The sequence below is a fragment of the Anopheles gambiae genome, chromosome 2, assembly GCF_943734735.2.
Source record: "Anopheles gambiae chromosome 2, idAnoGambNW_F1_1, whole genome shotgun sequence".
Taxonomy (NCBI): Eukaryota; Metazoa; Arthropoda; class Insecta; order Diptera; family Culicidae; genus Anopheles; species Anopheles gambiae.
In genome coordinates, this window is record NC_064601.1 from 20,696,095 (window position 1) to 20,720,952 (window position 24,858).

The following is a 24,858-nucleotide window of genomic DNA, read 5'->3' on the forward strand; positions in this document are numbered from 1 at the left end:
TAATTACACATACAGTGGAGCGCCGTTTATCCGGGTACCTTTTATCCGGCTTTCCGTTTATCCGTGCTGTTGAGAAATGACAGTTCAATACAAAAGTGACATTGGGTTATGAGGAGGATATTTGAAAAAGCGGTTATAAGAGCACATTGTCATAACAAAAAACACTATAATTCATGGCAAATGTTAAAAATTCTCTTTCGAAAAACATGAAGTTAATAAAAACTCGGTTATTTTATCAAAAAATAAGAAAAAATTCCAAAAAATAACCAGGAATTGGTGATAAAATATATGATTTGACTCATTATCCGTGTTATTCGCTTATCCGGGCGAAGCCATGTCCCGAGAAGCCCGGATAAACGGCGCTCCACTGTACCTAATCGTTCAGGGATCAGCTGCAGCGACCGTGCCCTAAAGCTGGCACGCAATGAGCTAACCTGCACGGGAAAAGCTGCTGAACGTACCTGTCAAAGCTTTCGTAGCAAATTGCTCCCTCGGTCACAATCGCAGTTTTTTCGAGACGACGACGAAGCAGTAACTGCGCGCTGGTCCTAACTTTTCGGTACGTTTCTTGCGTAGTGCAACTTCGATTCCGGTGCAATATATTTTACCAACAGTTAAAAAGCATTCACTTTACTCCTCCCCCACTCCCTTAACTGTGTGCTAGTGAATTAGCGTACTAATTTTGTAACCATTTCCTCTGGTGCAGTTTGCAGTTTGCTATTACAACACCGCTAGCAAGATGGCTCTCAGCGATGCCGATGTCCAGAAACAGGTAAGTGCCGATACACACCACATTTGGGGCAGCATCATAATTGTGTGCCATTTGGCGTGGAAATTGTCTGAATGTTCCGAGAAAAAGGCGACAATCCGCAGATCTGCGGACAACACTTTTGCAGTCTGCCCTTTCGTCGTCTTCGTTCGGGTCACGGGACCTGTCATGTGAAAAGTGTCAAACAGTGTGACCATGTGAAGGAGCGGGAAAGATAGGGAAGAGCGGTGCCACAAGCGAGATAGCGAATGTTTACTACTGCTGGTTGGAAGGAGTGGAAAATCTATTTTCTTTTAGCAAAAAACGCCTCTTTTCTGGGAAATTGTTGAATTTGGGCAGTTTATTTTCTACTCGCCACAAGTGGGACTTCCTTTAAACCGTTCCATTCGTCGGTCAATCGGTGTCTCAGCTGTTGCCGAATGTTGGTGAAGATGCAATATGTGTCACATGACCGACTCTCCCCATCCCACGGTGATGCCCTACAGATCTGTTCGCCATGTTTTATCATAGATACCGATAGGTGTTTAGTTTTTTAAAAGAAATGCACGTGCATTGCTGAAAAAAGGGCTCCAAAATTGCATAACAGCTTAAAATCCAGAATTTGGATGTGCTTTTCTAAGCCTACAGCCCAGTCTGGGTGGGACGGCAAGTGGTTCGGCGACGACGTAACCACCAATCATGCTGCTGCTACTGCTGGTAGTCATATGACGGGCTTACAAGTTACCGTGTACCAAAGATAGCAAAACAGGGTAGCGAAGGCTTTTCCCCGTTTCTTAGCATACTTTTGTGCTTAAACCATCGGTTTTTTTCTCCTCGTCGCACGCATTCCAGATCAAGCACATGATGGCCTTCATCGAGCAGGAGGCCAACGAGAAGGCGGAAGAGATCGATGCGAAAGCCGAGGAAGAGTTCAACATCGAGAAGGGCCGCCTGGTGCAGCAGCAGCGCCTGAAGATCATGGAGTACTACGAAAAGAAGGAAAAGCAGGTCGAGCTGCAGAAGAAGATCCAGTCTTCGAACATGCTGAACCAGGCCCGCTTGAAGGTGCTGAAAGTGCGCGAGGACCATGTATCCAACGTGCTCGATGAATGCCGTCGTCGTCTCGGCGAAGTGACGAAGGATCCCGCCCGCTACGGCGAGATCCTGACTGCCCTCATCACTCAGGGATTGCTACAGGTAGGAGATCGGGCGAACGTCCATTGCGATATTGCGTATTAAAGATCATTTTCTCTCCCTCTCCTCCTTTGTGTGACAGCTGATGGAGGCCAAGGTCCTCATCCGTGGCCGTCAGGCGGACGCTCAGGTTATCCAGAACGTACTGCCGGCCGCTGTAGAGCTGTACAAGTCCAAGTGCGGCCGTGACGTGGTGGTCACGCTCGATACGGAAAATTTCCTACCGGCCGACACAACGGGCGGAGTTGACCTGTTGGCACAGTCGGGACGCATCAAGGTACGGTACCGACGCTTCTTGTACGCTCCATGAATGGTGAATGCTTACAATCACATTATGCTTTCCGAACGCAGGTGGCCAACACTCTTGAGTCGCGATTGGAGTTGATTGCCCAGCAGTTGGTGCCGGAGATCCGTAATGCGCTGTTCGGTCGCAACATGAACCGCAAGTTCAACGACTAAGAAGAGCACAATCCTGGCTGATGTGTGCTGCTCGCTGTGGTAGCAGAACGTATGGCCGCCATCATCGCAACAACGCAACCCAGCGGCTGCGATGATGGAAGGCCCCACATCCACACCCAGAACGCACGTAAAATCACCATCCATTCTTACATAGATATCCTTGTTTCCGCATGCAAATAGCAGGTTCTATAACCGTTACTTATACTTACCCTGTCCGTCAGCAGCAATCGCAGGAAGGTCGTTTAGCATGGTTACTGTAACATCGTAGTTGAAAGTTTAGCCTCACCCATCCTTCGCTCTCCGAAGCGACCGTAGAAGCGAACGATCGAATGACCCCAACATCTCCGCCCCCCTTTGCGCCCTAACATCATGCGTGTACGAAGGTGTTCTTTTCGCCCCTCCTGGAAGGGAAAATACTTAATAATGGTTGAATCTTGCGCAATTTTTTCTATGCTGATGCCGATACCATCTAGGGCATTATCAGCATCTGTTCGGTCCATCTTGAACAGCGAAAGAACCCACCTTCTTGCACTGGCAGCAAAGGGGGGCACATTGGATCGGGAATACTGTCCCACAATAATTCCTCGTCTTCTTAACGGTCGGCCACTTTTCGGAAAGTGGGTGCACAGTGGCAATTGTGTACCCGGACTTTCAAGTTAAACGCAATTCACGTCCCTACTAGAATACATATGTTATGTTTTCTGTACGCACACACAGATGCAAAACATATACAATCACAAACGTTGATGCAGAATTATAGTATCTAAGTTTTATCGGAAACACATCGTTCGTGAAAAAAAAAATTGTTGCTACATATTATAATTGTTTTTAAATGATGTTTTGTTTATTTCCATTTTCTTATTATCCCTGTTTATCTGCGCACCACCTTATCACGCCCACACACGCACTTTTTCGCTTGGTAATGGTTTATTACGAAGTGGAACTCACACATTCACAATGCACGATTGTTCGCTGTGAATGGTGCAGTTCCGGAAATGTTGTAGGTGTCGCAGTATTTTTGATCTATCGTATGTATGTTGCAAATAATGTCCCTACAAAAATATGATAATATTTTTCCATCGTAAGCTTTTAAGTAAATCCCACGTCTTTGCTCTAGCCTCGTTTGTGTAGGGTGCTATGAGATGTATACGTTGGCCAACGTTTCCTTCCTATTTTTTTTTGTCTTTCTTGGTGGCACACTTTATTAGAAGAAGGCACGTAGGACAAGACTATCCAAACCATCAGCGAGCGTGTTTGCTAAATACTGAAACAAATCGTTAAAATACATTCCTTTAGAAAAGATCAATACTAATAGCAGTAGCGGCACGATTGTTTCAACAACACTCGATTTCGGCAACCAACACACGGTAACAACATCTTTCAGTGTGGCCTCTCTCGCTTTTCTTTCACGCCAGCCAAGTCACATTTTCGGTAGAAAAAAGTAAAAGTAATTGTAATGTATGATATTGCTCCATTAGAAAGAATACCATCTAACAGGTCGTGGCCTGTGGTTCAATCCGGTGCATTACATACGTCTCCTTACCGCCAGCATCTTGCTTTGCGAGCACCAAAATGCAGCTGAAGCTTTTGCTGATCGTTCGAAGCAATGGTATGGAAATCTGTGTAATGTTCGTGTTGAACGCGGAAAATCACGATCCCAGGGAGCGTTAAATGAAGTTAATCGTTTTGTAAAGGTGTGCGTGCGTGCGTGTGCAACCAAGATCCATGTGAGTCTGTCGTAAAAGAACAAAATATATATAAGTGTGTCTTGAAGAAAACATGTTATGGATTTGATCTTTCTTTTTTTCATTTATTAAAATCGAAGTATTATAAGCAAACGCTTTCTTCGCGTAAATGTGTTGCCACCGGCTTTCTTACCGAAAGTAGTAAACCGGGCCAGCATGAGATCTTGGCCGTAAAAAGGGAAGGAAGGATTCGTTTGGAAAAGATGTACATTCTCATAACCACTACCGAGCTTAAGCAGGATGTTATTAAGAAATAAACAAACTATATGTATATTGGAAGGAAAGTAGAACTTAATATAAAGGAAACAAGTAGGAGCAATGAGAAAAAATGAAACAAAAAATCAACACAAAAAAAACACAGAAAGTATATATATATACATAATTATAGGTATGAATAGATATTGTTGTAAACGACGAGTAAACGAAACTTAGTTAATGCAGAATCGCGCGTTTGATCACTAGGAGAAACTTGAACACACGTAACAGGAAGCTCATAAAACAACAACTTTATGCAACAAATGTAATACAGCCAACTCTGGGGGGAGAGGATGACTTAGGGGGTGGCATTAGAAGACAATGACAAAGCACAGCGTTCAATACTGTACGATAGAGCGAACATCAGTATGTATGGTATTCACATCAACAAATTCAGCTATATTCGCACCGAACGACCGAACGACCAGAAACGCCAGATATCTAGTTGAACGGTGAAGGGGAACACGGAATAACCCACGACGAGAGGGTGCCCTGCATGGCGCGGTTGCAATAGAGAAGATTCTTCTTCCTCTGTCCAACCATTGCGGTGACCGGTCCCCGCTGGATTCTTATATCCCGCTTCGTTTGAGCAGTGAATTATGTGCAAAAAACGTTCACAATAAATACACCACGGTATGGGATGTACGATCCAAAAACACGCGTGACCGTACGTTGGGCAGAAGTGAAAGAAAACATAGGAAGATATCAGCTACCTCCCAGGCACCCATTCCAGAGGTAAGGGTAATGCTTTATTTTCCTACACTAAGCTATCGATCAACTGGCGCAACTCTTGCACCTTTGCTTTACTGCACACCTTCAATGGCATAGCATCGACATTGCTTCCACCCATCGATATGGTTCCTGTTTGATGACCTCCCGCCGGTTTCGTTATGCTTGCCGATCCGTGTATTGCATCGCATCCGGTACGTTGCAGTATTTGCCGTGCATTTTGCGTCGATACTCCCGAACCGGGCATCACCCGAAGCGATTTACCGGTGAGCTAAAAGAATCAATCGAAAATTTAGATATTTCATCAACTGAAAGCAACAAATCAAACATTACCTGATCTGCTATTTCCTTCATTTTAGTGATCGTTTCCATCCCTTGCTCTGCCGTCGGTTTCAATCCACTCGTCAAAACGGTCGAAAAGCCCAGCTCAGCTATCAGTTTTAGATTCTCGCCCAGTGCGCCCTCCTCCGTGCAGTCAATGGCACGGTGAAAGGTTAGCGGCAGCTCTCCCGCCGCCACAACCACTTGTTCGCAGTGTTGTCGATGCACGCGGCCGGATGATGATGGATCCAGTGCGCCGAACACGAACCCATCGGCACCGTTCTGTTTCAACAGCCGCATATCCCACAGCATTGCGTTCATTTCCTGCGCGGAGTAGCAAAAATCACTACCCCTTCGGCACCGTATCATGCAGTACACGGGGAAGATCGTTGGACGACCGCTTAGCAATGGTGCTGCGTATTCCGCTGCAAGGTATTGCTTTATTTCTCGCAACAGTCCCACCGATGGCGTCAGGCCACCTTCGCTCAGCGCAGAGCAGAGCTCTATACGGTCGGCGCCACCCTGAATCGCTGCAACGGCAGATTCGAATGTATCGACACACACTTCTAGTAGAATTTGCATTTTTATGAGTGCCCTGTTCTGTTGTTGGTGTTTTTACAAACTGTTTGCTTTTTTGTTTTATTGTTTTTTTGACAAACAGCGAGAAGTTGAATTTCTTTCCCGCTTCGTGGAACAATGCATCTACAGTGAAGCAAAAGATAAGCTGGACACCACGAGCACGTGACGATGATTCAAGTATGGTATCATTTTTTCTACAATTCTGCTTACAGTGCAGTTTTACAGAACACGGAATTGTAGCCATTTTCTTCTGCGAAACATTCAAGAAGGTTACAAAAAGGATGAATTACTCAAAAACGGTCGAACAAATGGTTTGAAAGCAATTGATTTAAATATTTATAACCACCGCTGTTGTTGCAGTCCAGCTGTTTCATGATGAAATAATTAGACGCTTAATTTGTGATATCATGAAACACCAATTTAAACTTTAATTAGATTCTAAAAGTTATCATAAATAATTTTATAAAATGTCATTCCATTTTGCAACCACCGGCATTGACCACTGTGCACTGATCTGCCAGTTTCACCTTCGCGTCACGAAACCATCAACAACAACACAGTCGCACACCCCTTCCCCCGTACCATCCACAGCCACCCACACCCACACTGCTCACACAAATATGCACAATCTTGCCATCTAAACACCACAAAACCGGCTCCGTGGTGATGTTGAATTCCGTTTCCCACGATACTTCGTTCGCAACTTGTCGAACGTCAGCAACCGACGACGACGGCAACGGCACGCCAGTGTACAACCATCAGCTCCGGGATTAGTTTCGATCGAGGTGGAAACGGTGTTGCTCCGGACGGGCTACTAGATTCGTTTGTGATTGTAGTTGGAGCATTGTTTTTGGGGGAAACCGTAAAACGCGCTGTGAGCTGGATCACGGGCAGTGCTGCTGGAATTTAGCATCGAAAAGACATTGTGAAGTCACAGCAATTAGGTGTGCTGCGAGTGGAAAAACCTTCCGCTGTTGCGCTGGAAGGGGAAAACTTGTGTCCCAGGTATGTAGCTGTTTTCCGTGCTAATCCATTCGCCATGCCAGAAATCGATTGTGGGTGAAAAAAGTGGTTACTTTTCCCGACTGCCCAATGTGGGACGGAGGAAAAGAAATTCAAGTGAAAGTGTCACCCCCATGTGTGCAACAACAGGTAGCAGCAGCAGCACCGCAATGCGCAATGCGCTGCACTGCACTATTAATAGCTGCAGTGCTGCAGTTGCACCATTGGTGAGATGTGTGCATGTGTGCGGGGTGCATCAGTAAACAAACGTCTCAAAAGAAAGAATGTAGTTAATCTGTTTGATTGGCTACAATATATATTCGCAATTTGTTACGCTAAAACAAGCGTGACTTGTTATGATCATAATTATCATCTACAACAACGATCATGGTTAGTGGATGGTATGCGTTAGTATCGCTTTTATCTTGCGGATTATACGGACACCGCTAAACTGCGTCCATCCTTTTCGCTAACCTTCAGACCGTATCCGAAGATGTGAGCAAGTCTGTGCGCGCTGTTCATCACCCCGCGGCTATGGTTTCAGCTTACTTTACATAAGTTTTGTTTCCCTGGCAACGCTCTTAGTCCACCATCAGGCCGCTTACATCATAACCGAAAAAGGCGTACGATTAATTCCAGCCTTCTTTCGAACCCCGTTTGGGTGATGCGTGTTCGGATGGGATGGTTTCAAAGGATTGGATCATAAGATATGCAAACACAGAAACTGACCATCGTCAAAGGTGTGACTATTTTGTCCGTGTTCGATCTCATCCACGATGACACAATACCTGTGAATGGGATTTTTGTTTTGTTTGGAAATCACAACATTCCTCTGAAACATCATTAAACATATTAATGCTCCCATAACTATATTTGACCCAATAAACATTATCATTTTAATGTACTTACTCCAGCATTAAACATTGCCGTTGGTCAGTGCGCCACGATCGAGCCCGCGATTTAACGATCACATCCGCGACAGAATAACACCCACTGTGTGTCCGTAAGCATTAGCCGATCGGTGTGCCACGATAGGCACATTTCTTTTATTCAAATAAGCAAACAACATCAGCATGCTTATTTATGCGTAACGAGTCACCTTGACGTTCCTTACGGTTCTGGTTTTTTTGTTTGTTTCGTACGGCATCGATTCGCGCCCATACTGCCCTTTGTGGGTCACATTCCTTTCGTACCGTTTCGTAGCGTGGTGGGGAATGATGACAGTCTTTTCTTTTATCCCCTTTTCTACCATCGAAGCACCCATTGCCCATTGTTGGTCATTGTTGAGAAAGTGGACAACGAATTGTAAATAAAATGTGTAGTATGCAAACAGAATGTGCAGAAATAAACCAATTTTTATTTGCTGGCTTTCAAAAGTTTGAAAAATTCTATCCATATACACACTAGTGATGGGAAAAATGAAGTTTTCGTTTGAATCCATTCCGGGTCTCTCCAAAATTAGCTCCGGAATCCGAATTGGCTCCGAAATCAGAATCGGTTGCGAAACGGAGTCGGTTTCGGCATATCTTTAAGGAATAGGCGTTTGGCTCCAATGATGCTACGTATTGATAGCCTCGGACTGATTTCGCTTCTGAAACTACTTATTTCAATCAATGAACTGATTCTGCTATCGGAGTAAATTGAATTAATTCTGGCTGAATTGAATCGGAATTGGCTCCGAAGTCAACTCCACTATCGGCTCCTAAATCAACTCCAGAATCAGCTCCGAAGTCAACTGCGTAATCGACTCTGGAATCGGCTCCGGAATCGGAAACGACTTCGAAATCGGAATCGATTCCAGCATCGGAGTTGGCTCCGGAATTGATTCCAAACACGGAATTGGGTAGGTCCGATTCCGAGCTCCCACCACTAATACACAAGCACATGGTTACTTGGATTCTCTCGCCTGGTTGCCAAAGGCTTTGCCGTAGGTGTGCCAACCATGGCTCTGTCCAATAAGAAGACACAGGAACAAGTGCCTCTCGATGGATGGTTTGTTTTCTCCCCGTAAGGTGCAAACGCTTCTGATAATAATCGCACATACACACACACCTACCTCCCCACACCACACCAAATTGAGCATAATCAGCCGTACGGAACACAGCACTAATTGCCGAAATAGCTGGCGTATGATATCATCGAAGCAAAGCCTACTCGGGGCTCGCCCATCGCTCGTGTGCTTGCCGCTTCCCTTTTGCCAAAAAGACGCTTCTATCACGATCTCGAGCAAAAGCGGTGCGCCAGCAAACAATGCGTGCAGACAAAATGGAATCATTCACCTTTACATCCCAACCCCAACAACCCACCCCACCCACAATGGCTGTTTTGCTGAAGTAAATTTTATAGCTGTTTTAGTTTTAATACGGTATGCTGTTGCTGCTGTTGTAAGCCAGCACATCATCATCATCATTGAAAACAAAAACCGCAAACGTGCAGCTTTCTCCTCCGCCGAGGGGTGTTTGTCGGTGGTGCATAGTGGGGTCTGAGGCAAATGGGGGGGATGGCAAGACCGATGGACCGATGGGGATAAGCCCGCACGGGGCTTCGGTCAGTTTGTTTGGGTGTTGTGTTTTGCATGTGCCTTCGTTTTTCCACGTTTGGAAGGTGCGAAAAAGCCGCAGGTGCAGTAGTAGTAGTAGTAGTAGTACCACAAAAAAGGCAAAGAAGGCGGTAGAAAGAAAAGTGGTTTCACACCGACCGACCCAACTGGACCGTATCGAGATTTCCGGACTGATCAGGCAAAGCAAAATGGGTGTGCAGCAGTGGCAGTAGAAGCGGCACCGCACGATCGATCGATCTGGTTCGGCAGATAGCGCGCAGTGGAAACGTGGAAAAGTCTGGTTTGTGGTGTGGCCATCACCGTAGGACCGTTGGCGACAAACAGATGTAAAATGCAGTGCATAAAACACAACCTGGAATTCATATGCACACACATGCACAACATACCCCTTTGTGTTTCTCTCTCTCGTCCCTCCATTCCTTGTTCTTATTTAATGACGACCGTGCGTACATGCGGCAGTAAGCGCGCAGAAACTGTTGTCGGCGGTTTTGGTGGTCTCAGCCTACTTAGGGCGAAATTGGTCGGAACACGATCGCAAGGGGGAATGATTTTAATGCACCCTTAGTAACAAAACACAAAAGACAATAACTATCAAAAGTCCTGCAAAGTATGGGAAGGAGGTTGCTACGGTCCATTCCGAGATTTGAACTCGTAACGATCATATCGTCTGTTTGTACACTTAACGATAGCACCACGGGATAGCGATTTACTGGTGATGAAAAACTTAGTTTTGGTACGGCGATCGTTTTCGAAACGTTGGCTCTCGTGTTTTTGTTTCTTCTTTCGTTCTCTCTTCTGCAAAACGATGTTACTAGCTAAACATGCCATTGTACAAGCACTATTACACGCACCATACCATAGTATTCTGCAGACCGATACCGATTTTTTTAGTTTCTGCACTTAATTTACCGCGGTACCGTTTTGGTTTCGGTTGCGGACGTTTTTAATTGCTGTTTCAATCGAAACGGAACCATTTTCTTCCTCCTTTGCTGTATTCGTTAATTACGTACCCTTTGTAGCTGATTAATCCCAACCCCCTCGCTGGCTGGGGGAGTTATTGTTGGGCTTTGCTTTGTTGTGCAATTGCTAAAAGTGTAGTTTAAGCTCTCATAAAACATTCATACTCCTTCCGTGTGCGAATGATAGTGGAATATAGCTCGATCGACCTGAGAGAGAGAGAGAGAGAGAGAGAGAGAGAGAGAGAGAGAGAGAGAGAGAGAGAGAGAGAGAGAAGGGTACAATAATGTGCTAATATTATGATAACTTTACCTTTAAAGCCACCCATTAAACATCAGTGCTACAATTTTGAATGGAAATTGCTGGTGGAGTAGAACCGTTGATTATGGAGTCACTCTTTTACCTCCCCTAAACTGTTTTCTGTTTTTATTGTAAGATGATGAACCGAATCAAATTAAGAAAAAAAAGTGCTTTGGGCTATACCTGTACCTAGCAAACCTTCAACGATCGATGTGCTGTGAAATGTTCGAATTAATGTTTACATCATTCACATCCATGTTATCTATTCTTGCCTTCCCCAAAAGCCCCTTGTTTCATTCATGCCCACAGTCGAATCGTTTCAGTTTCTCGCCTTTCTTTTCTTTATCTATCGCTCACCGATCATCGTTCACCGTTTTGGCTTTTTCTCTTCTCTTCCAATCTCTCCACACAGCAGCTATATAATCATCTTCAATCCAACCGATCTTCGCGGAAACGAAGCGAACGAATCTCATCCTCCTCAAGAACGGACGCGCGTGTGTTCTCGGCGGCGCAAAAGGTGCGCGCGATCATCATCATCATCATACGCCAACCATTCTGGAACGCGCACACAAATAGGCCACGTGTACCCGGAGAGAATCGAAAGTAAAACCTCACGCTGCGTTACCGCCACCACGCAATCTGTATTGTGAATTTCCCGCGGGCGATTTGGAAACGGTAAACCGCAACACACCACCACCATCACCATCACCACGATCGTGTGGCACTGCCCTCTAATTCCCTAATGCGATCTTGCTGTACGAGACGACGACGACGAAAGAGCTGATAAACTTTAGGACGGCGAAAGGTGAATGAATTTGTAGCGGCGGCAATCTGTGGTGGACCGAACCCGCCCGCGGTGTGTTTGTGTGTGGGACGTGTGGGTCCTCCAGCATTTTCGACGCCACTCGGGACGGGAAGGCAGGGAACCGAGTGTGCCCGAAAACGATTTCTCCTAACATCACGGTCACGGCAGGAGGTGGTTGGCGACGCCGCCGGTCGACACGCCGGCCACACACAACGGGTAGCCGAGCTGGCCGAGCCAGCCAGCCAGTCAGCAAGCCTGCAACCTGTTTTCAATCGCCATTCCACTCGATCGCGGGTGAGAGCGTGCGTTAGTGTCGAGCGTTCCTACCACGGGTGGAAGAGTGCGATAATTGATGAGATACAGTGTTTGTGGTTCGTGGAAGAGATTTGATGGTTTGATGGTGCGCAGACTACAGTACGCCCTCGGTCGTGGTTTGAGTGGCGCCGTTGCGACATTTGGAGACTGTGGATCGTTCAAAGCCTTTGATTCGTAAGCAGTTCGGAGGATGAATGTCTAGCGTTTGATGATCGTGTGGTGTTTTGTGCGAACGAACCTATAAACTACCGAGTGAAACGAAGCTGTATACATTCCATCCACATCTCCAAACTACAATTGAAAGCACCCGTTGGTCGGTACGGAACGATGGAAACCAACCTGGTGCGCGTTCTCGAGGGCCAGTACCTGGACGAGCTGACGAGCGAGCTGTGCGATTTTACGCTCGAGGAGCAGAATGCGGCCACCGAAGCGCAGGGCGTGAAACCGCTCGCCTCCTCCGACTACATACCGATCGTGGGCAAAACGGTCACGTACGTGGTCGCGTGCGTGATCGTGAACGATCACGGCGAGGTGCTGATGATGCAGGAAGCGAAGGAATCGTGCGCCGGCAAGTGGTACCTGCCGGCGGGCCGCATGGAACCGGGCGAAACGATCGTGGAGGCGGGCGTGCGCGAAGTGCTGGAGGAGACGGGCCTGAAGGTGGAGATCACCACACTGCTGGCGGTGGAAACGGCCGGCGGGTCGTGGTTTCGCTTCGTGCTCACCGGGAACGTGATTGGCGGGGAGCTGAAAACACCCTCCCAGGCCGACCAGGAATCGATCCAGGCGAAGTGGTGCCAGAACCTGAACGAACTGTCCCTGCGGGCGAACGACATCCTGCCGGTGGTCGAGCTGGCCCGCAACTATCGCAAACGGCAGCCGAAGGATCCGAACTGGCACCGGGAGATCTTGCCGGCCCGGAAGGCTCACTATAAGAACTACCTGCGGGTGGTGGTAGCGATCAAGAACAAAAGCACCAACGCGGTGTACGTGCTGCTGAGCGAAAAGACGGCCTACCACTTTCCGACGGTGGAGATCCACCCGGGTCGCAGCCTTCACTCCACGCTGAAGAAGTTCATGATCGAACTGTTCGGTGCGGATCTGCCCCAGCACCGGCCGCACGGTGTGCTGAGCGTGGAGCACCATACCAGCGGGACGCAGGCCAATCCGACGGACGGGCTGTGCCTAACGGTGCTGGTCATCTGCCGACCGTCGATCGAGTCGGTTTCGCTGATTGGGAAGTGCATTTGGCACGAGCTGAGCAAGGATTTGAGTGCTCGGCTCGCGGTGGCCGTGGCTGGCAAAAATGCCACCTTTCAGCTGCACGTGGTACGATAGTCGTTGTGGCGCGGGTTCGTTTTGTAGGAGCGGGGGGAGTCGTCTGTCGTCTGTACATTTGCTTTTACGGTGGAATCGGAAGTGAGCGGAATTGAAAATACTCCTCTTTTTCTATAGGTTTCGAAGGTATTCGTTTAGCTTTACGTTGGAAAGCGTTGATTTATGTGTAGGTTGGTGCGAGCGGGGGAATGATTTGAAAGAAGCACAAGTATTTTAATCGTACGATTTTTATGATAGAAGCCAAACATAAGCCTACCTTAAACCAAGACACACACGGCAATTTAAGTGCTACCAATTTACAAGTGGTAATTTTTAAAGATGAAATACAAAGTTGTTGAATAAAAATATTTATTAAGTCATGGACCATACACTGCAATAATTGATGAATCATTTTCTCGAAAGAACTTATTGTCGATCCGGTGTCAACACAATAACGGATTTTTTGAAAAAATCTTTACCCTTCAGGACAAAACTGGATTTGATACAGCAGTTGAAATAGTTTGCTAAACAAGAATTTTGTACGATTTGTACTCATTTGTATGCATTTAATTGTTGTATAACTGTAGTAATAAACTCATTTAAATTTTTCTATTGGAAAATAACGAAATAAAAAGAATCATTTTTTTACATACTGTCATTGTCGATAGCCACGAGAGCGATCCCACCGTGCGCAACGGCTTGTCATCTGTCATTCGTGAATTTTCCCTTCCCCTTCTCCCGCTTCCTCACCCTCTCCAAAAATACCCAAACGCTGTGCTCACTGAAAATCGCTCCGGCTCGTACGCGAACCAATCGGGCTGGCAGTTTTTAACCGCAATTCAGCAAAACAACCTTTTAACTGCTGCTTCTCACTATCGCCGGCTGAATAGCCATGTTCTTGGTGGCATTTTGCATCGTTATTTAGTGTTTATTTGCTTTATTCGCGTCTGTGCCGTAGTTTAACCACTGCTGCTCGAGTGTGAGAGAGAGGCAAAGGAGCAGCATTGATTAGCAACACAACAGCCAATAAAAAAAACGCGACAACGTTCCACATTATCGGGTCGCAAAACTTTCTCTTCGTATTCCGGCACCACGGTACGTCTTCAAGGTGAGCAGCGGCTAAGCGAATCGGAAGCATCATGACACGCATGAATTTGAGTGCATCCGCCTGCTGTTAAACTCATCCACCACGTAATAGGCGTCGGGTAGAATTGTCCTGTGCACCAGAAGTTGCACCCCCTCCCGGAAAACAGACCGACCCACATGTAGGTTAGCGATAGGTGCAAGGGTTACGGTGGAGATTGTGTGTCCTCAAAAGTGCATTAGTTAGCTGTGTAAGTAGATCTTCGGTCGGCATTGTGAAGGTGGAAAAAGATTGCTCCGTTTCATCGTTGGAAGGCCCGTTTGCGATGGTTATGAGAAACGAGCATAGTAGGAAGATTGTAGCACGGTTGTAAAACATTGGAATCCATTCGTAATCGACTGCAAACCCACCACCCATCGGTACATCGAGAAGGAGATAAGATTGCCACTAAACTAACCATTCAAAATGATGCAAAAGGTAAATCGTGTAGCGATGCGATATTCTAATCTAATTATGCGCAAATGGCTAACGCGTTTCTTTCCCTCCAGAACTCAACCTTCGAGGACAAATGGCCCAGCATGCGGCCCGTTGTTTTGAGCTTGCTGAAGCAGGAGCGCGTCACACCGTCCGAATGGCAGGAGCTGTTCTTCGCCGTGCATCTGGTGTGCCTGTGGGACGATAAGGGGCCGCTGAAGATACACGAAAGCCTGCAGCAGGACATCGTGGCGTACATCAAGCAGGCCCAGTGCCGCGTGCTGGCCCAGCGCGAAGAGCAAGCCCTGCTGAAGGCGTACATCGTCGAGTGGCGCAAGTTTTTCACGCAAAGCAACTACCTGCCGTTGCCGTTCGCGAAACTCGAAAGCTGTCTGCAGAGCAAGGGCAGCTCGTCGTCCTCGGTTTCGTCGTCCGGCGGTGGCGCTTCCTCGTCGTCCGCCTCCTCCTCGTCGGCTACGGTAACGGGGGCCGGTTCGAGCCACAACTCGTCGGCCTGTGCGTCCGGAGCGGGTACCAGCAGTGGTGGTGGTGGTGGTGGTGGCAGCAGCAGCAGTAGCAGCAGTTCCTCGAAAAAGCCCAACCACGCCGAAGACTCGATCGTGCGCAAGCTGATGCTGGACTCGTGGAACCAGAGCATCTTCATGAACATCAAGCACCGGTTGCAGGAGTCCGCCATGAAGCTGGTGCACGCGGAGCGCAATGGGGAAGCGTTCGACTCGCAGCTCGTGATCGGTGTGCGCGAAAGCTACGTCAATCTATGCTCCAACACGGAGGACAAGCTGGAGATCTATAGGGAGAACTTTGAGGCGGCCTACCTGCACGCCACGTCCGCCTTCTACCGGCTGAAGGCGAGCGAGCAGCTGCAGACGAACGGTGTGAAGAGCTTCATGGAGTACGCGGACGCGAAGCTGCGCGAGGAGGAAGCGCGAGGCGAGCGGTACCTCGAGCCGGGCAGCATCACCGCCCTCGGCCAGTGCTGCGTCACCGTGCTGATCGGGGACCACCTGCCGACGCTGCTGGCCGAATGTGCGCCACTGATCGAGGCACGGGAAACGCAGCGGCTGCAGCTAATGTTTCGCCTGCTAGATCGCGTAGCGGGCGGGGTGGATCCGATGCTGCGGGATCTGGAGAACCACATCGTGCAGGCGGGGCTGGCGGACATGGTGGCGGCGGCCGATATCATTACGCAGGATTCGGAGAAGTACGTCGAGCGGTTGCTGAAGCTGTTCCGCCGGTTCAGCGATCTGGTGAAGGAAGCGTTCAACGACGATCCCCGGTTTCTGACCGCGCGCGACAAAGCGTTCAAGACGGTCGTGAACGACATTACGCTGTTCAAGCTGGAGCTACCGACGTCGAACACGGCGATGGCGCGCGGCATCAAGATATCGACGCCCGAGTCGAAGTGTCCCGAGCTGCTGGCCAACTACTGTGATATGCTGCTGCGGCGGACACCGTTCAGCAAGCGGCTGACCACCGAGGAGATCGAATCTCGTCTCAAGGACGTACTGCTGGTGCTCAAGTATGTAAGCAATAAGGATGTCTTTATGCGGTACCATAAGGCTCACCTAACGCGCAGGTAAGTGTAATGTGCTACACCAAAGGTGCATGGAATGCGTGCTTCAACGGGGATTTTCCTTTCCTGTTTTCCCCCCCAGACTCATTCTCGACTCTAGCGCCGACAGCGAAAAAGAGGAGGACATGGTGGAATGGTTGCGGGAGGTTGGTATGCCGGCGGATTATGTGAATAAATTGGCTCGAATGTTTCAGGATATTAAGGTAAGCACTCGCGGGGAATAGTGCATAGCGGTCATTAGCATTGGAAATTAATTCATATTTCTCCCCACGTTCAGGTTAGTGAAGATTTGAATACTCAGTTCCGTTCGCAAACGACGCGCCACGATGCGATTAACATTAAGATCCTGAATGCCGGTGCGTGGGCCCGCGGCTCCGAGCGGGTGTCGGTCAGTTTGCCGCTCGAGCTCGAAGACTACATTCCGGAGGTGGAAGAGTTCTACAAGAAGAAGCATTCGGGCCGGAAGCTCCAGTGGTACCATCACATGAGCAACGGCACGATCACGTTCGCCAACAACACGGGCCGGTTCGATCTGGACGTGACGACATTCCAGATGGCGGTCCTGTTCGCGTGGAACCAGCGCCCGAACGAGAAGGTTTCGTACGAGAACCTGCGCCTCGCGACCGAGCTGCCCGATCCGGAGCTGCGGCGCACGCTCTGGTCGCTGGTCGCGTTTCCCAAGCTGAAGCGCCAGCTGCTCGTGTACGAACCGGCGATCAGCAATCCAAAGGACTTTACGGAGAACACGCTGTTCTGGGTGAACCAGGAGTTTGCGATTATCAAGAACGGCAAACCGCAGCGCCGCGGTAAGGTGAATCTGGTGGGCCGGCTGCAGCTCAGCACGGAGCGCTCGCAGCAGGAGGACAATCAGTCGATCGTGCAGCTACGAATACTGCGCACGCAGGAGGCAATCATCAAGATCATGAAGATGCGCAAACGGTTAAGCAATGCTGCGCTACAGGTACGGGTTGCTTGGTTTTTGGTGAATGTTTGTCTTTGCTTGCTTGGATTTCATCTCATGTGCTTTTCTTCTTCTACTGCAGGCCGAACTGGTCGATATACTTAAAAACATGTTCCTGCCATCGAAGAAAATGATCAAGGAGCAGCTGGAATGGTTAATAGAGCATAAGTACATGCGGCGAGATGACGATGACATCAACACCTTCATCTATATGGCGTAAGGCGTCGACAAAGGCGTCAAGCGATTGAACAAGTAACAGCATACAACTGTGAAGGTGCCGGTGAAATGGTGAAAAACACGCGGGCACATCTTAGCCCGGCATAGCATTAGCAATTTGATTTTGATGACTGAACCCACAGACACACATACACACAGGCGTAAGGAAGAGGGGGGCTTTTCCAAGGGGGAAGGACACGGGAACTCACTTTGGCGTGGAGCCGATTATTTGTTGTTGTTTTATTTTCTACAGTGGATATACGCGTCACCTAACACGGCAGAGGTGAGAACACTTACAGTGGAATATCATCGTAATCAGCCTCCGAACCTCCGAACCTGATGTGCTGAAAACAGTTAGTAATAAAAGAGAAAAAGTGAAATAGACTTGCCCGTGTTTGTGTGTTGTTTCTTTCAATGGACAATTATTTAAAATTTGATGACATACATTTTAATTACATTTATTTATTGGAAAACCTTCCCCCAAAACCGTTATCCACCACCGGCACGACACGCGTGTTACATGTAAAGGTTCGAACTCGCTTTGAACTTGAGCTCGTACCGATCGGCACATGGCACACGGAGTGCCTTCAGCAGTCGCAGTATCGGTGCAGATGATACCGAATCCAGTATGACCGAGTCCAGATAGCAGCCGTAAATGGCGGCCGGCTTTCCGCTGAATTTCCTATAGCTTGCGGCACCGGCTGCCACACCCGTGATTACATTCGGCGCTTCCAGCGGTCCAACGTCTGCGAGCGAGCTTTCCGCCCCCGCTCCGCCTAGCACCTTGATGAAGCAAACCTTTTCCTGCTCGTGTTCGGCCAGCCCCTTGTACAGGACGGCCGGTTGCAGCGATACAGTGGAAACGGTTTCCGCCGCCTCCAGCCAGCGGGACAGCTTTTGCGCAATCGGCCCAAACAGATTCGGCTCCAGCTCTTCCGACACGCAGAGCAGCAGCTTTTCGGCGGGCAGATGGAACACGCTCACCGTGCCGCAGGACAGCTGGCAGACCGGTTTGCACTGGCCGTTCTGGAACACCTTGCCAACGAATCCGCCCACCTTTTGGCCCTCGATCAGAACGAAATGGAACGGGTGTTGGAGTGTTTTCTGCATCTCCTGCTCATCGGTCGACTCTTCCTGATTGTGGTACCAAATCCATTCCAAACTGTAATGGAACGCAACGTGGGTTAGATTTTGGATTACAATTGTTCAGTACTCAAGACTTATACGTACGTGCCGAAGGTCGATTCTTCCTCCGCTGCCTCCTCATCGTAATCGTCCCAAAAGGCCCGGGTGGATGGTTCAACAATTTCACCAAAATTTAAGCTCATCGTTGGAAGCGAATTATTGCGATTTTTGCACAACGAACGACCGGCGGGAATGACAAACAAAAACGAACAGCAGTCGGTTGTTGTGGCAAACGTCAGCTGCAGTGATGGGAAAAATGAAGATTTCGTCGGAATCGATTCCTGCTAGCTCCGAAGTTTTCTGGAATCGATTCCGAATAGTAGGTCCGGAATTAGTTTCCGGAATCGATACTCCCAAATTTGTTCCGGAATCGGCTCCGGAATCAGAATCAGCTTCGGAATCGGAATCGGTTTCGGAATCGGCTCCGGAATGAGAATCAGCTCCGGAATTGGAATTGACTCCGAAATCAGAATTGGTTTCGAAACGGAGTCGGTTTCGGCATCTTCAAAGGAATAAGCGTTTGGGTCCAATGATGCTACGTGTCGATAGCGGCAAAGAATCAAAATTTACTTGTAAATGATCTATTCACATCGAGATTCCTGGATTTATTTCGCTTCCCACACTTCTTATTTCAATTCAAAAACTGATTTTCAATCTGGAGCTAACTCCATTTCTGGAGTCAATCCTGATTCCGTTACTGGTGCAAATTGCGATTCCCAGGTCGATTCTGATTCCGGAGCCAATTCTGATCCTGGAATCGATTCCGGAGCCGATCCCAGATTCAACTACGGAATCGGGTAGGTCCGATACCGAGCTCCCACCACTAGTCAATTGGGTTGGGTGAACACGTCTAACCACCGCTTAATCTAGCAAGTGCAAGATTTGTTGTTGCTTTTGGGCTAAAGATTGCATCGCAAACAGAAGGGTAAACAGCCTTTTTTGGACCATTTCATCTTACAGTAAAGTATAATTTAAAATGTAAGTATAAAAATCAATAAACATCTATACTGACCTCCTTTCTCTTTGTTCTATCCGCACAGTGCAAAACATAAACCAAAGGTCTTATCAATCTTGCTCGCGATCGAGCTGCGTAGCTCCCACAAATGGCTCGCCTAATTCGACCGGAACAAGCAAAACAGTTGCACTTTTTGTTAGATCAACCGGAAGAAGGTAACGTAAAGACGCAAACAAAATGTTCGCATAGTGACGAATGATTTGATGTTTGGTACCGTTTCAGTGCTGATTGAGTTTTGCAAGCTTGCCATCGAGTACATAAACTCGGGAATCAACGAGAAGAAATGCACCGTTGCCGCAAGTAGGGATCGTGTTCCTCCTACTCTACACCACCATCATCACACAATGAACTCGGTTTGTTTTTTGTTTTGTTTTAGAAAAACTATCAACCACGTACGAAACTGTGCGCGGTGCACTGGAAGCGCTTGTCGCACTGCTTATCGACAGCACCAAGCTCGCCCTCTCGGAGCGTGAGTTCCATACCGTCGTGCAAGCGGCGCTGGAAACGATCAACGAAAAGCAAACCGAAATACTGTGGCAATTCATAACCAGCAAGCGCACGCTGGTGGACAATGTGTTGCGCGCCTCCTGCCAGGATGAGCTCTACTTCCGCGATCTGGAGTGGCGCATCGAGGGGCGTATCGCTTCGCGCACGATACGATCGCAAGCGACGCCGGTTATTAAGATGAAGTTCCATCTCGACACGGAGTGTGTAAGCGAGTACAGGGAAAAATTGCACCCCAAGCCGGTGGACCATGCGCCGGAAACAGAAGCAACGAAGCAACCGCCCACCCGGAGGGAGGTGTTGGCGGAAACGGATCCGGCCATGCTGCAACACATGATACAGGTGCTGGAGCAGGCGTTGCTGGAGGCGCGTACCCGTCGCGTTCGGAATTATGTTAAGCCAACGCCGAGCTAAACCTCGAATAAATCCACCATCAATTGCACATTCCACGATTAGAGTGTTTCAAAAAAATGCGCTACGCTTTATCCTTCGTTCAGGGCGGGGAAAGCGGGATTAACATTTAATCGTTTGCTCATCGAAATACTTGTTGTACTTTTTCCATTGGTAGCGCTGCTTGGGATCACGCTTGCTGGTCCCCGGATTCAGGTTCGGCATCAGGCCGGCCTTCTGTGCCATCGTTACCAGCGCGCCCATGCGCTGCTGCTGTCGCTTACATAATCCCGTAATGCGGCGCGGCAACATGCATCCATCGGAGCGCACGTACTGACTGAGGATGAGCACATCCGTGTGCTTAATCTCGAGCCCGAGCGTGCACTGTGGACAGAACCGTTCGCCCTTCTGGCGCGCCTCAAGCAGCTGCGGAATCAGTGTGTCTTGCCGGGGCGACGGAACATACTCTCCTTTGATCACGAGCGTATCGTTAGCGGTAACCTCTTTGACTGTGGAACAGGGAGGTGGGATTAAGAGTGTTGTTACCGCGCGAGCCTTTATGGCAAAACCGATTAAACTTACTTTCTTTTAGCTGATTAACGGAGGAGAGCGAAAAGTTTCGCAGAATATTGGTGGTAATTTTGTTCAGTGCCGAATATTTGCTCCACGCCGAAAGAGCCATCCTCGTTGTTTGGACTGTTTGTTTTCATTCTTTGACGGTCTGCGGTAGTGATGGGTAAATTGAACAAAAATCCGGAATCGCTTCCGAATGACTCCGTCAAAATCGGTAGCGGTTCCGGAAGGTAGGTGCAAAATTCCGAACTCGGAGCCAACCGGAGCCGTTCGGAGCCGCTAGTCGGCAGCCGGAACCGGTCGGAGCCGTCTGGAACCGTCTGGAGCAGTCGGAGCCGGAGTAGCAAGGCTTGGAAGCGATTCCGATCCGTGGGTGCGTTTCTTATGACCCATCACTAGTCTGCAGCTGTCAAACCCAAGGGAAGAAAGTGAGGTTATGTTTAAATTTATATTTTCGCTTAAATATTACAAAAACTAAACTGTAAACACCGGATTATAGGTAAATTGCCTGAAATGTTGCTTCCACTAGGTCGGATTTTAGTGGGTTCCGTTCACTCCACAGCCAACATCATTTTCGTCTCCGCTTTGCGCTCCGTCTCCGGCTCAAAACTCCCGCAACGTGCAACGATCAAACAACTCAGGACGATGGCATCCAACGATTCGGAGCAGGCCAAGCGCTTCAAGGATGATCTTTCTACCCCGGCTTCGGGCACGGTGAAAATCGGTACACATGATGGCATTTTCCACTGCGACGAAGTGTTGGCTTGCTTCATGCTGCAACAGCTGCCCCAGTACGCGTCGGCCGAAATCATCCGCACGCGGGACACGAGCAAGCTGGACGAGTGTGACATAGTGGTGGACGTTGGGGCCACGTTTGACCGGGCCCGGCACCGGTACGATCACCATCAGGCATCGTTCAACGATACGCTGCGGTCGCTTCGGCCCGAGCTGAACGTGAAGTGGGACATTCGGCTCAGCTCCGCCGGCCTGGTGTACACGTACTTCGGCGAGGAAGTGATCAAGCGGGTACTGAAGCAAAAGCTGAACCTGGAACCGAGTGCCGAATGTTTGCGGGCGGTCTACACGAAGGTGTACGATGGGTTGATCAGCGAGATCGACGCGATCGACAACGGTGTTCCGATGTTCGAGGGCGGCGAGCCACGGTACAACATTTCGACGCATCTGAGCGGGCGCGTTGGTGCTTTCAATCCGCGATGGAACGAACCGACGCCAGCGCCGGGTTGTCTGGAGCGGTTCGAGAAGGCCAAAGCGTACGTGGGACTGGAGTTTGTCGATAAGGTGACGTACTACGCCAGCTGCTGGTGGCCGGCACGCGATATTGTGTCGAAGGGGCTGGCCAACCGGATGGCTTTGCACGAGTCGGGGGAGATTTTAGAGCTCGAACAACCGTGCCCGTGGAAGGAGCATCTGTATCAGCTGGAGCAGGAGCAGAATCTGGTCGGGCAGGCCAAGTACGTGATCTACTGCAATAAGGAAAACGATTGGCGCGTCATATGCGTGCCGTTGCAGCCGGCCAGCTTTGTGTGTCGCAAGTTTCTGGCCAAACCGTGGCGCGGAGTACGGGACGAGGAGCTAGAGAAGGTGTCGGGCATTGCGGGATCGAACTTTTGCCACCAGACCGGCTTCATTGGGGGTAACAAAACGCGTGAAGGTGCGCTCAAGATGGCAATAGCTAGTTTGGCGGCAAAGGAAGACGAATGAGCACGGGTTTCGTAGAATCATTAAACATGTTCATGGAAATAAAACATTCGAAAGAAAGAAGCAATGCTGTTCGATAGTGTTTGCCTATTGCAGTATAACAAGGCCAGTTGTTTTTATTCGTCATCGTCATCCTGATCGTCGGAAGCTTTCCTATTCCGTGGTTTCCATTCGCTCGGTTCACTCTCGTCCCTCGGTTCGTAGCTGTGCAGCGGCAGCTTCTCCAGCCACTCAACCATCGAGTTTGTCTTCAGCTCCGTCTCGACGATGGTCGATGCGATGTGGCGCTTGAAAAACTCCTGTATCATTGGCTCCTCCTTCTCAAACTCGAGCGTCTCGTGGCAACCGTCCTCGCCGTACCGCTTGTTGTACTTGTCGTAGTGAATTCTGCTCAGCACAAGCCCCAACCCGGGTGCCGTCGGGATGCCGTACCGCTCCTGGCCAAACGCTTTCTCGATAATGTCGCTTTCCGCGAGGCCGCGCACGACCGCTATGGTTAGGCCCACCATCTTCCGTATCTGATGCAGCATGAAGCTTTGCCCTTTGATTTTGATCGTAGCAAACTCTGCCGTTGATCCTTCCGGCAGGAAGGGTGGATCACACTCGAACGACATGATGAACCGCTTCACGGATGGATCGAGAAACTCCTTGCGGCTGGTAAAGTTGTGAAAGTTCTTCGTGCCCACGTACAGGGCAAGCACTTCGTTGACCCGAGCCAGCCGTTCCGCGGGCAGACGGTACGTTTGAATGTCGACCTTTTCCTCGTTCGGTGCGAACGCTATCGTCGGCAGCGTGTACGTGTAGGTACGGGCATCGCAGTTCGTCTTGGAATTGAATCCTTTCGTCACGCGCTTCACCGCATACACCCGGATGTCCTCGGGCAGCTCGGAGTTAAGTGCCTCAATGTCCAGATTGTCAGCTAAAAATAAGCGGAACGATTAATTGTGTACATCGTGGGAGGTTCACACACGCGGTGCATCGGGGCATGCTCCTTACGCAGCTTGATCGACACGACCTGCATGGCCGCCGACACGCCTTTATCGGTACGGGCCGCTCGCTGGAACTGGATCTGCTGCGGCTGCCGGAACCCTTCGTCATTGATCCACTCCCGCTTCTGCATCGCCCGCAGTAGATCCTCCTCGATCGTTTTCGTACCCGGATTGCGCTGCATGCCGAAGTAGTTCACGCCCGAGTACCCGAGCAGGATGATGCTCTTGCGCCGCTTGACCCGCGACGCGGGATCGAAGTTTTTCACCGCCTCCGGATCCTCGGGCGGATCTTCCCACTTGCGCCGCTTGACCGCACCATTGTACCGCTGCTGCACCTCCTGTTTGGTTTTGCGCGATTCCATTCGCTTCTGTGCCTCTTGCTTTTTGGCCGCTAGTTTCACTTCCACCGCGGCCGCAAGTTCGGCCGCAAAACGTTGCCTCACACCGTCGTCTATTGCGGGCGCTGTGCACAGCTTCCGTGCGCACTGTTGCGTGAGCTGTGCTGTGGCACGGTGAAAATCTACTGCAACTGCAACGGCACGCCGGAAGCACGAAAACATTGAGCGGAAAATGCACGGCGAACGATCGCCCGGTCGTGTGCCGGTGCGTGATTCTCTTCTGTTGACAAAGTTACCGCGGGGGATGGGGGAGGCGGATGTTTTTGGCCACCAACACACACGCACACCAGGCGAGCTTTTCCCGTCGCGAAACGTCAAAACCGACGTCACAAGTACTTAAAAGCGACGTCGCCGGCGAGGGAAATTCGCAGCGATTTGGAGGTGCTGGCGACGGTCGTGAAACGTCAAACGCGAGGCCAGACGAACTGTCAGAGACACACCTTTCGCGTGTGCTTACCGTGACCGACGCC

The 24,858-nt window shown here is 49.4% G+C and overlaps 9 protein-coding genes across 12 annotated transcripts; 5 read left to right on the plus strand and 4 right to left on the minus strand.

Annotated features, from left to right (window-relative positions):
* The first annotated feature begins 423 nt into the window (after positions 1 to 423).
* On the plus strand, positions 424 to 5,057 carry LOC1273561 (V-type proton ATPase subunit E). The gene is made up of 5 exons (XM_312551.4): positions 424 to 559; positions 707 to 772; positions 1,601 to 1,945; positions 2,025 to 2,219; positions 2,294 to 5,057. The coding sequence occupies exons 2-5, from the start codon at positions 740 to 742 to the stop codon at positions 2,399 to 2,401; spliced, it is 681 nt and encodes a 226-aa protein (XP_312551.1). The 5' UTR covers positions 424 to 559; positions 707 to 739; the 3' UTR covers positions 2,402 to 5,057.
* Positions 5,058 to 5,106: 49 nt separating this feature from the next.
* Positions 5,107 to 6,470, minus strand: LOC1273560 (copper homeostasis protein cutC homolog). The gene is made up of 2 exons (XM_312550.6): positions 5,464 to 6,470; positions 5,107 to 5,401 (listed from the first exon to the last, which is right to left on the minus strand). Exons 1-2 carry the CDS (start codon positions 6,031 to 6,033, stop codon positions 5,159 to 5,161), a joined length of 813 nt encoding a protein of 270 aa, XP_312550.4. The 5' UTR covers positions 6,034 to 6,470; the 3' UTR covers positions 5,107 to 5,158.
* A 90-nt stretch (positions 6,471 to 6,560) lies between these two features.
* On the plus strand, positions 6,561 to 13,675 carry LOC1273559 (8-oxo-dGDP phosphatase NUDT18). Of its 2 annotated transcripts, none has more exons than XM_061645076.1 (2): positions 6,561 to 7,035; positions 11,262 to 13,675. In XM_061645076.1, the coding sequence occupies exon 2, from the start codon at positions 12,297 to 12,299 to the stop codon at positions 13,305 to 13,307; it is 1,011 nt and encodes a 336-aa protein (XP_061501060.1). In that variant the 5' UTR covers positions 6,561 to 7,035; positions 11,262 to 12,296; the 3' UTR covers positions 13,308 to 13,675. The 2 variants fall into 2 exon arrangements, with proteins under 2 accessions (XP_061501060.1, XP_061501061.1); XM_061645077.1 differs by having other exon boundaries at positions 6,567 to 7,035; positions 11,265 to 13,675.
* Positions 13,676 to 13,999: 324 nt separating this feature from the next.
* Positions 14,000 to 17,999, plus strand: LOC1273558 (cullin-5). The gene is made up of 5 exons (XM_312548.6): positions 14,000 to 14,847; positions 14,919 to 16,441; positions 16,521 to 16,641; positions 16,716 to 17,399; positions 17,482 to 17,999. Exons 1-5 carry the CDS (start codon positions 14,836 to 14,838, stop codon positions 17,617 to 17,619), a joined length of 2,478 nt encoding a protein of 825 aa, XP_312548.6. The 5' UTR covers positions 14,000 to 14,835; the 3' UTR covers positions 17,620 to 17,999.
* Positions 18,000 to 18,057: 58 nt separating this feature from the next.
* LOC1273557 (uncharacterized) lies at positions 18,058 to 19,034 on the minus strand. Its single transcript, XM_312547.5, has 2 exons — positions 18,846 to 19,034; positions 18,058 to 18,777 (listed from the first exon to the last, which is right to left on the minus strand). Exons 1-2 carry the CDS (start codon positions 18,941 to 18,943, stop codon positions 18,132 to 18,134), a joined length of 744 nt encoding a protein of 247 aa, XP_312547.5. The 5' UTR covers positions 18,944 to 19,034; the 3' UTR covers positions 18,058 to 18,131.
* Positions 19,035 to 19,638: 604 nt separating this feature from the next.
* Positions 19,639 to 20,761, plus strand: LOC1273556 (COMM domain-containing protein 2). Of its 3 annotated transcripts, none has more exons than XM_061645083.1 (4): positions 19,639 to 19,778; positions 19,841 to 19,970; positions 20,038 to 20,115; positions 20,192 to 20,761. In XM_061645083.1, the coding sequence occupies exons 2-4, from the start codon at positions 19,904 to 19,906 to the stop codon at positions 20,731 to 20,733; spliced, it is 687 nt and encodes a 228-aa protein (XP_061501067.1). In that variant the 5' UTR covers positions 19,639 to 19,778; positions 19,841 to 19,903; the 3' UTR covers positions 20,734 to 20,761. The 3 variants fall into 3 exon arrangements, with proteins under 3 accessions (XP_061501067.1, XP_312546.5, XP_061501066.1); XM_312546.6 differs by having other exon boundaries at positions 19,663 to 19,759; XM_061645082.1 differs by having other exon boundaries at positions 19,700 to 19,764.
* A 10-nt stretch (positions 20,762 to 20,771) lies between these two features.
* LOC1273555 (large ribosomal subunit protein mL66) lies at positions 20,772 to 21,683 on the minus strand. The gene is made up of 2 exons (XM_312545.4): positions 21,292 to 21,683; positions 20,772 to 21,218 (listed from the first exon to the last, which is right to left on the minus strand). Exons 1-2 carry the CDS (start codon positions 21,389 to 21,391, stop codon positions 20,833 to 20,835), a joined length of 486 nt encoding a protein of 161 aa, XP_312545.4. The 5' UTR covers positions 21,392 to 21,683; the 3' UTR covers positions 20,772 to 20,832.
* Positions 21,684 to 21,927: 244 nt separating this feature from the next.
* On the plus strand, positions 21,928 to 23,096 carry LOC1273554 (MYG1 exonuclease). Its single transcript, XM_312544.6, has one exon. The coding sequence runs from the start codon at positions 21,928 to 21,930 to the stop codon at positions 23,002 to 23,004; it is 1,077 nt and encodes a 358-aa protein (XP_312544.4). The 3' UTR covers positions 23,005 to 23,096.
* On the minus strand, positions 23,079 to 24,817 carry LOC1273553 (pseudouridylate synthase 1 homolog). The gene is made up of 2 exons (XM_312543.4): positions 23,998 to 24,817; positions 23,079 to 23,920 (listed from the first exon to the last, which is right to left on the minus strand). The coding sequence occupies exons 1-2, from the start codon at positions 24,548 to 24,550 to the stop codon at positions 23,118 to 23,120; spliced, it is 1,356 nt and encodes a 451-aa protein (XP_312543.4). The 5' UTR covers positions 24,551 to 24,817; the 3' UTR covers positions 23,079 to 23,117.
* Between the last annotated feature and the right edge of the window lie 41 nt (positions 24,818 to 24,858).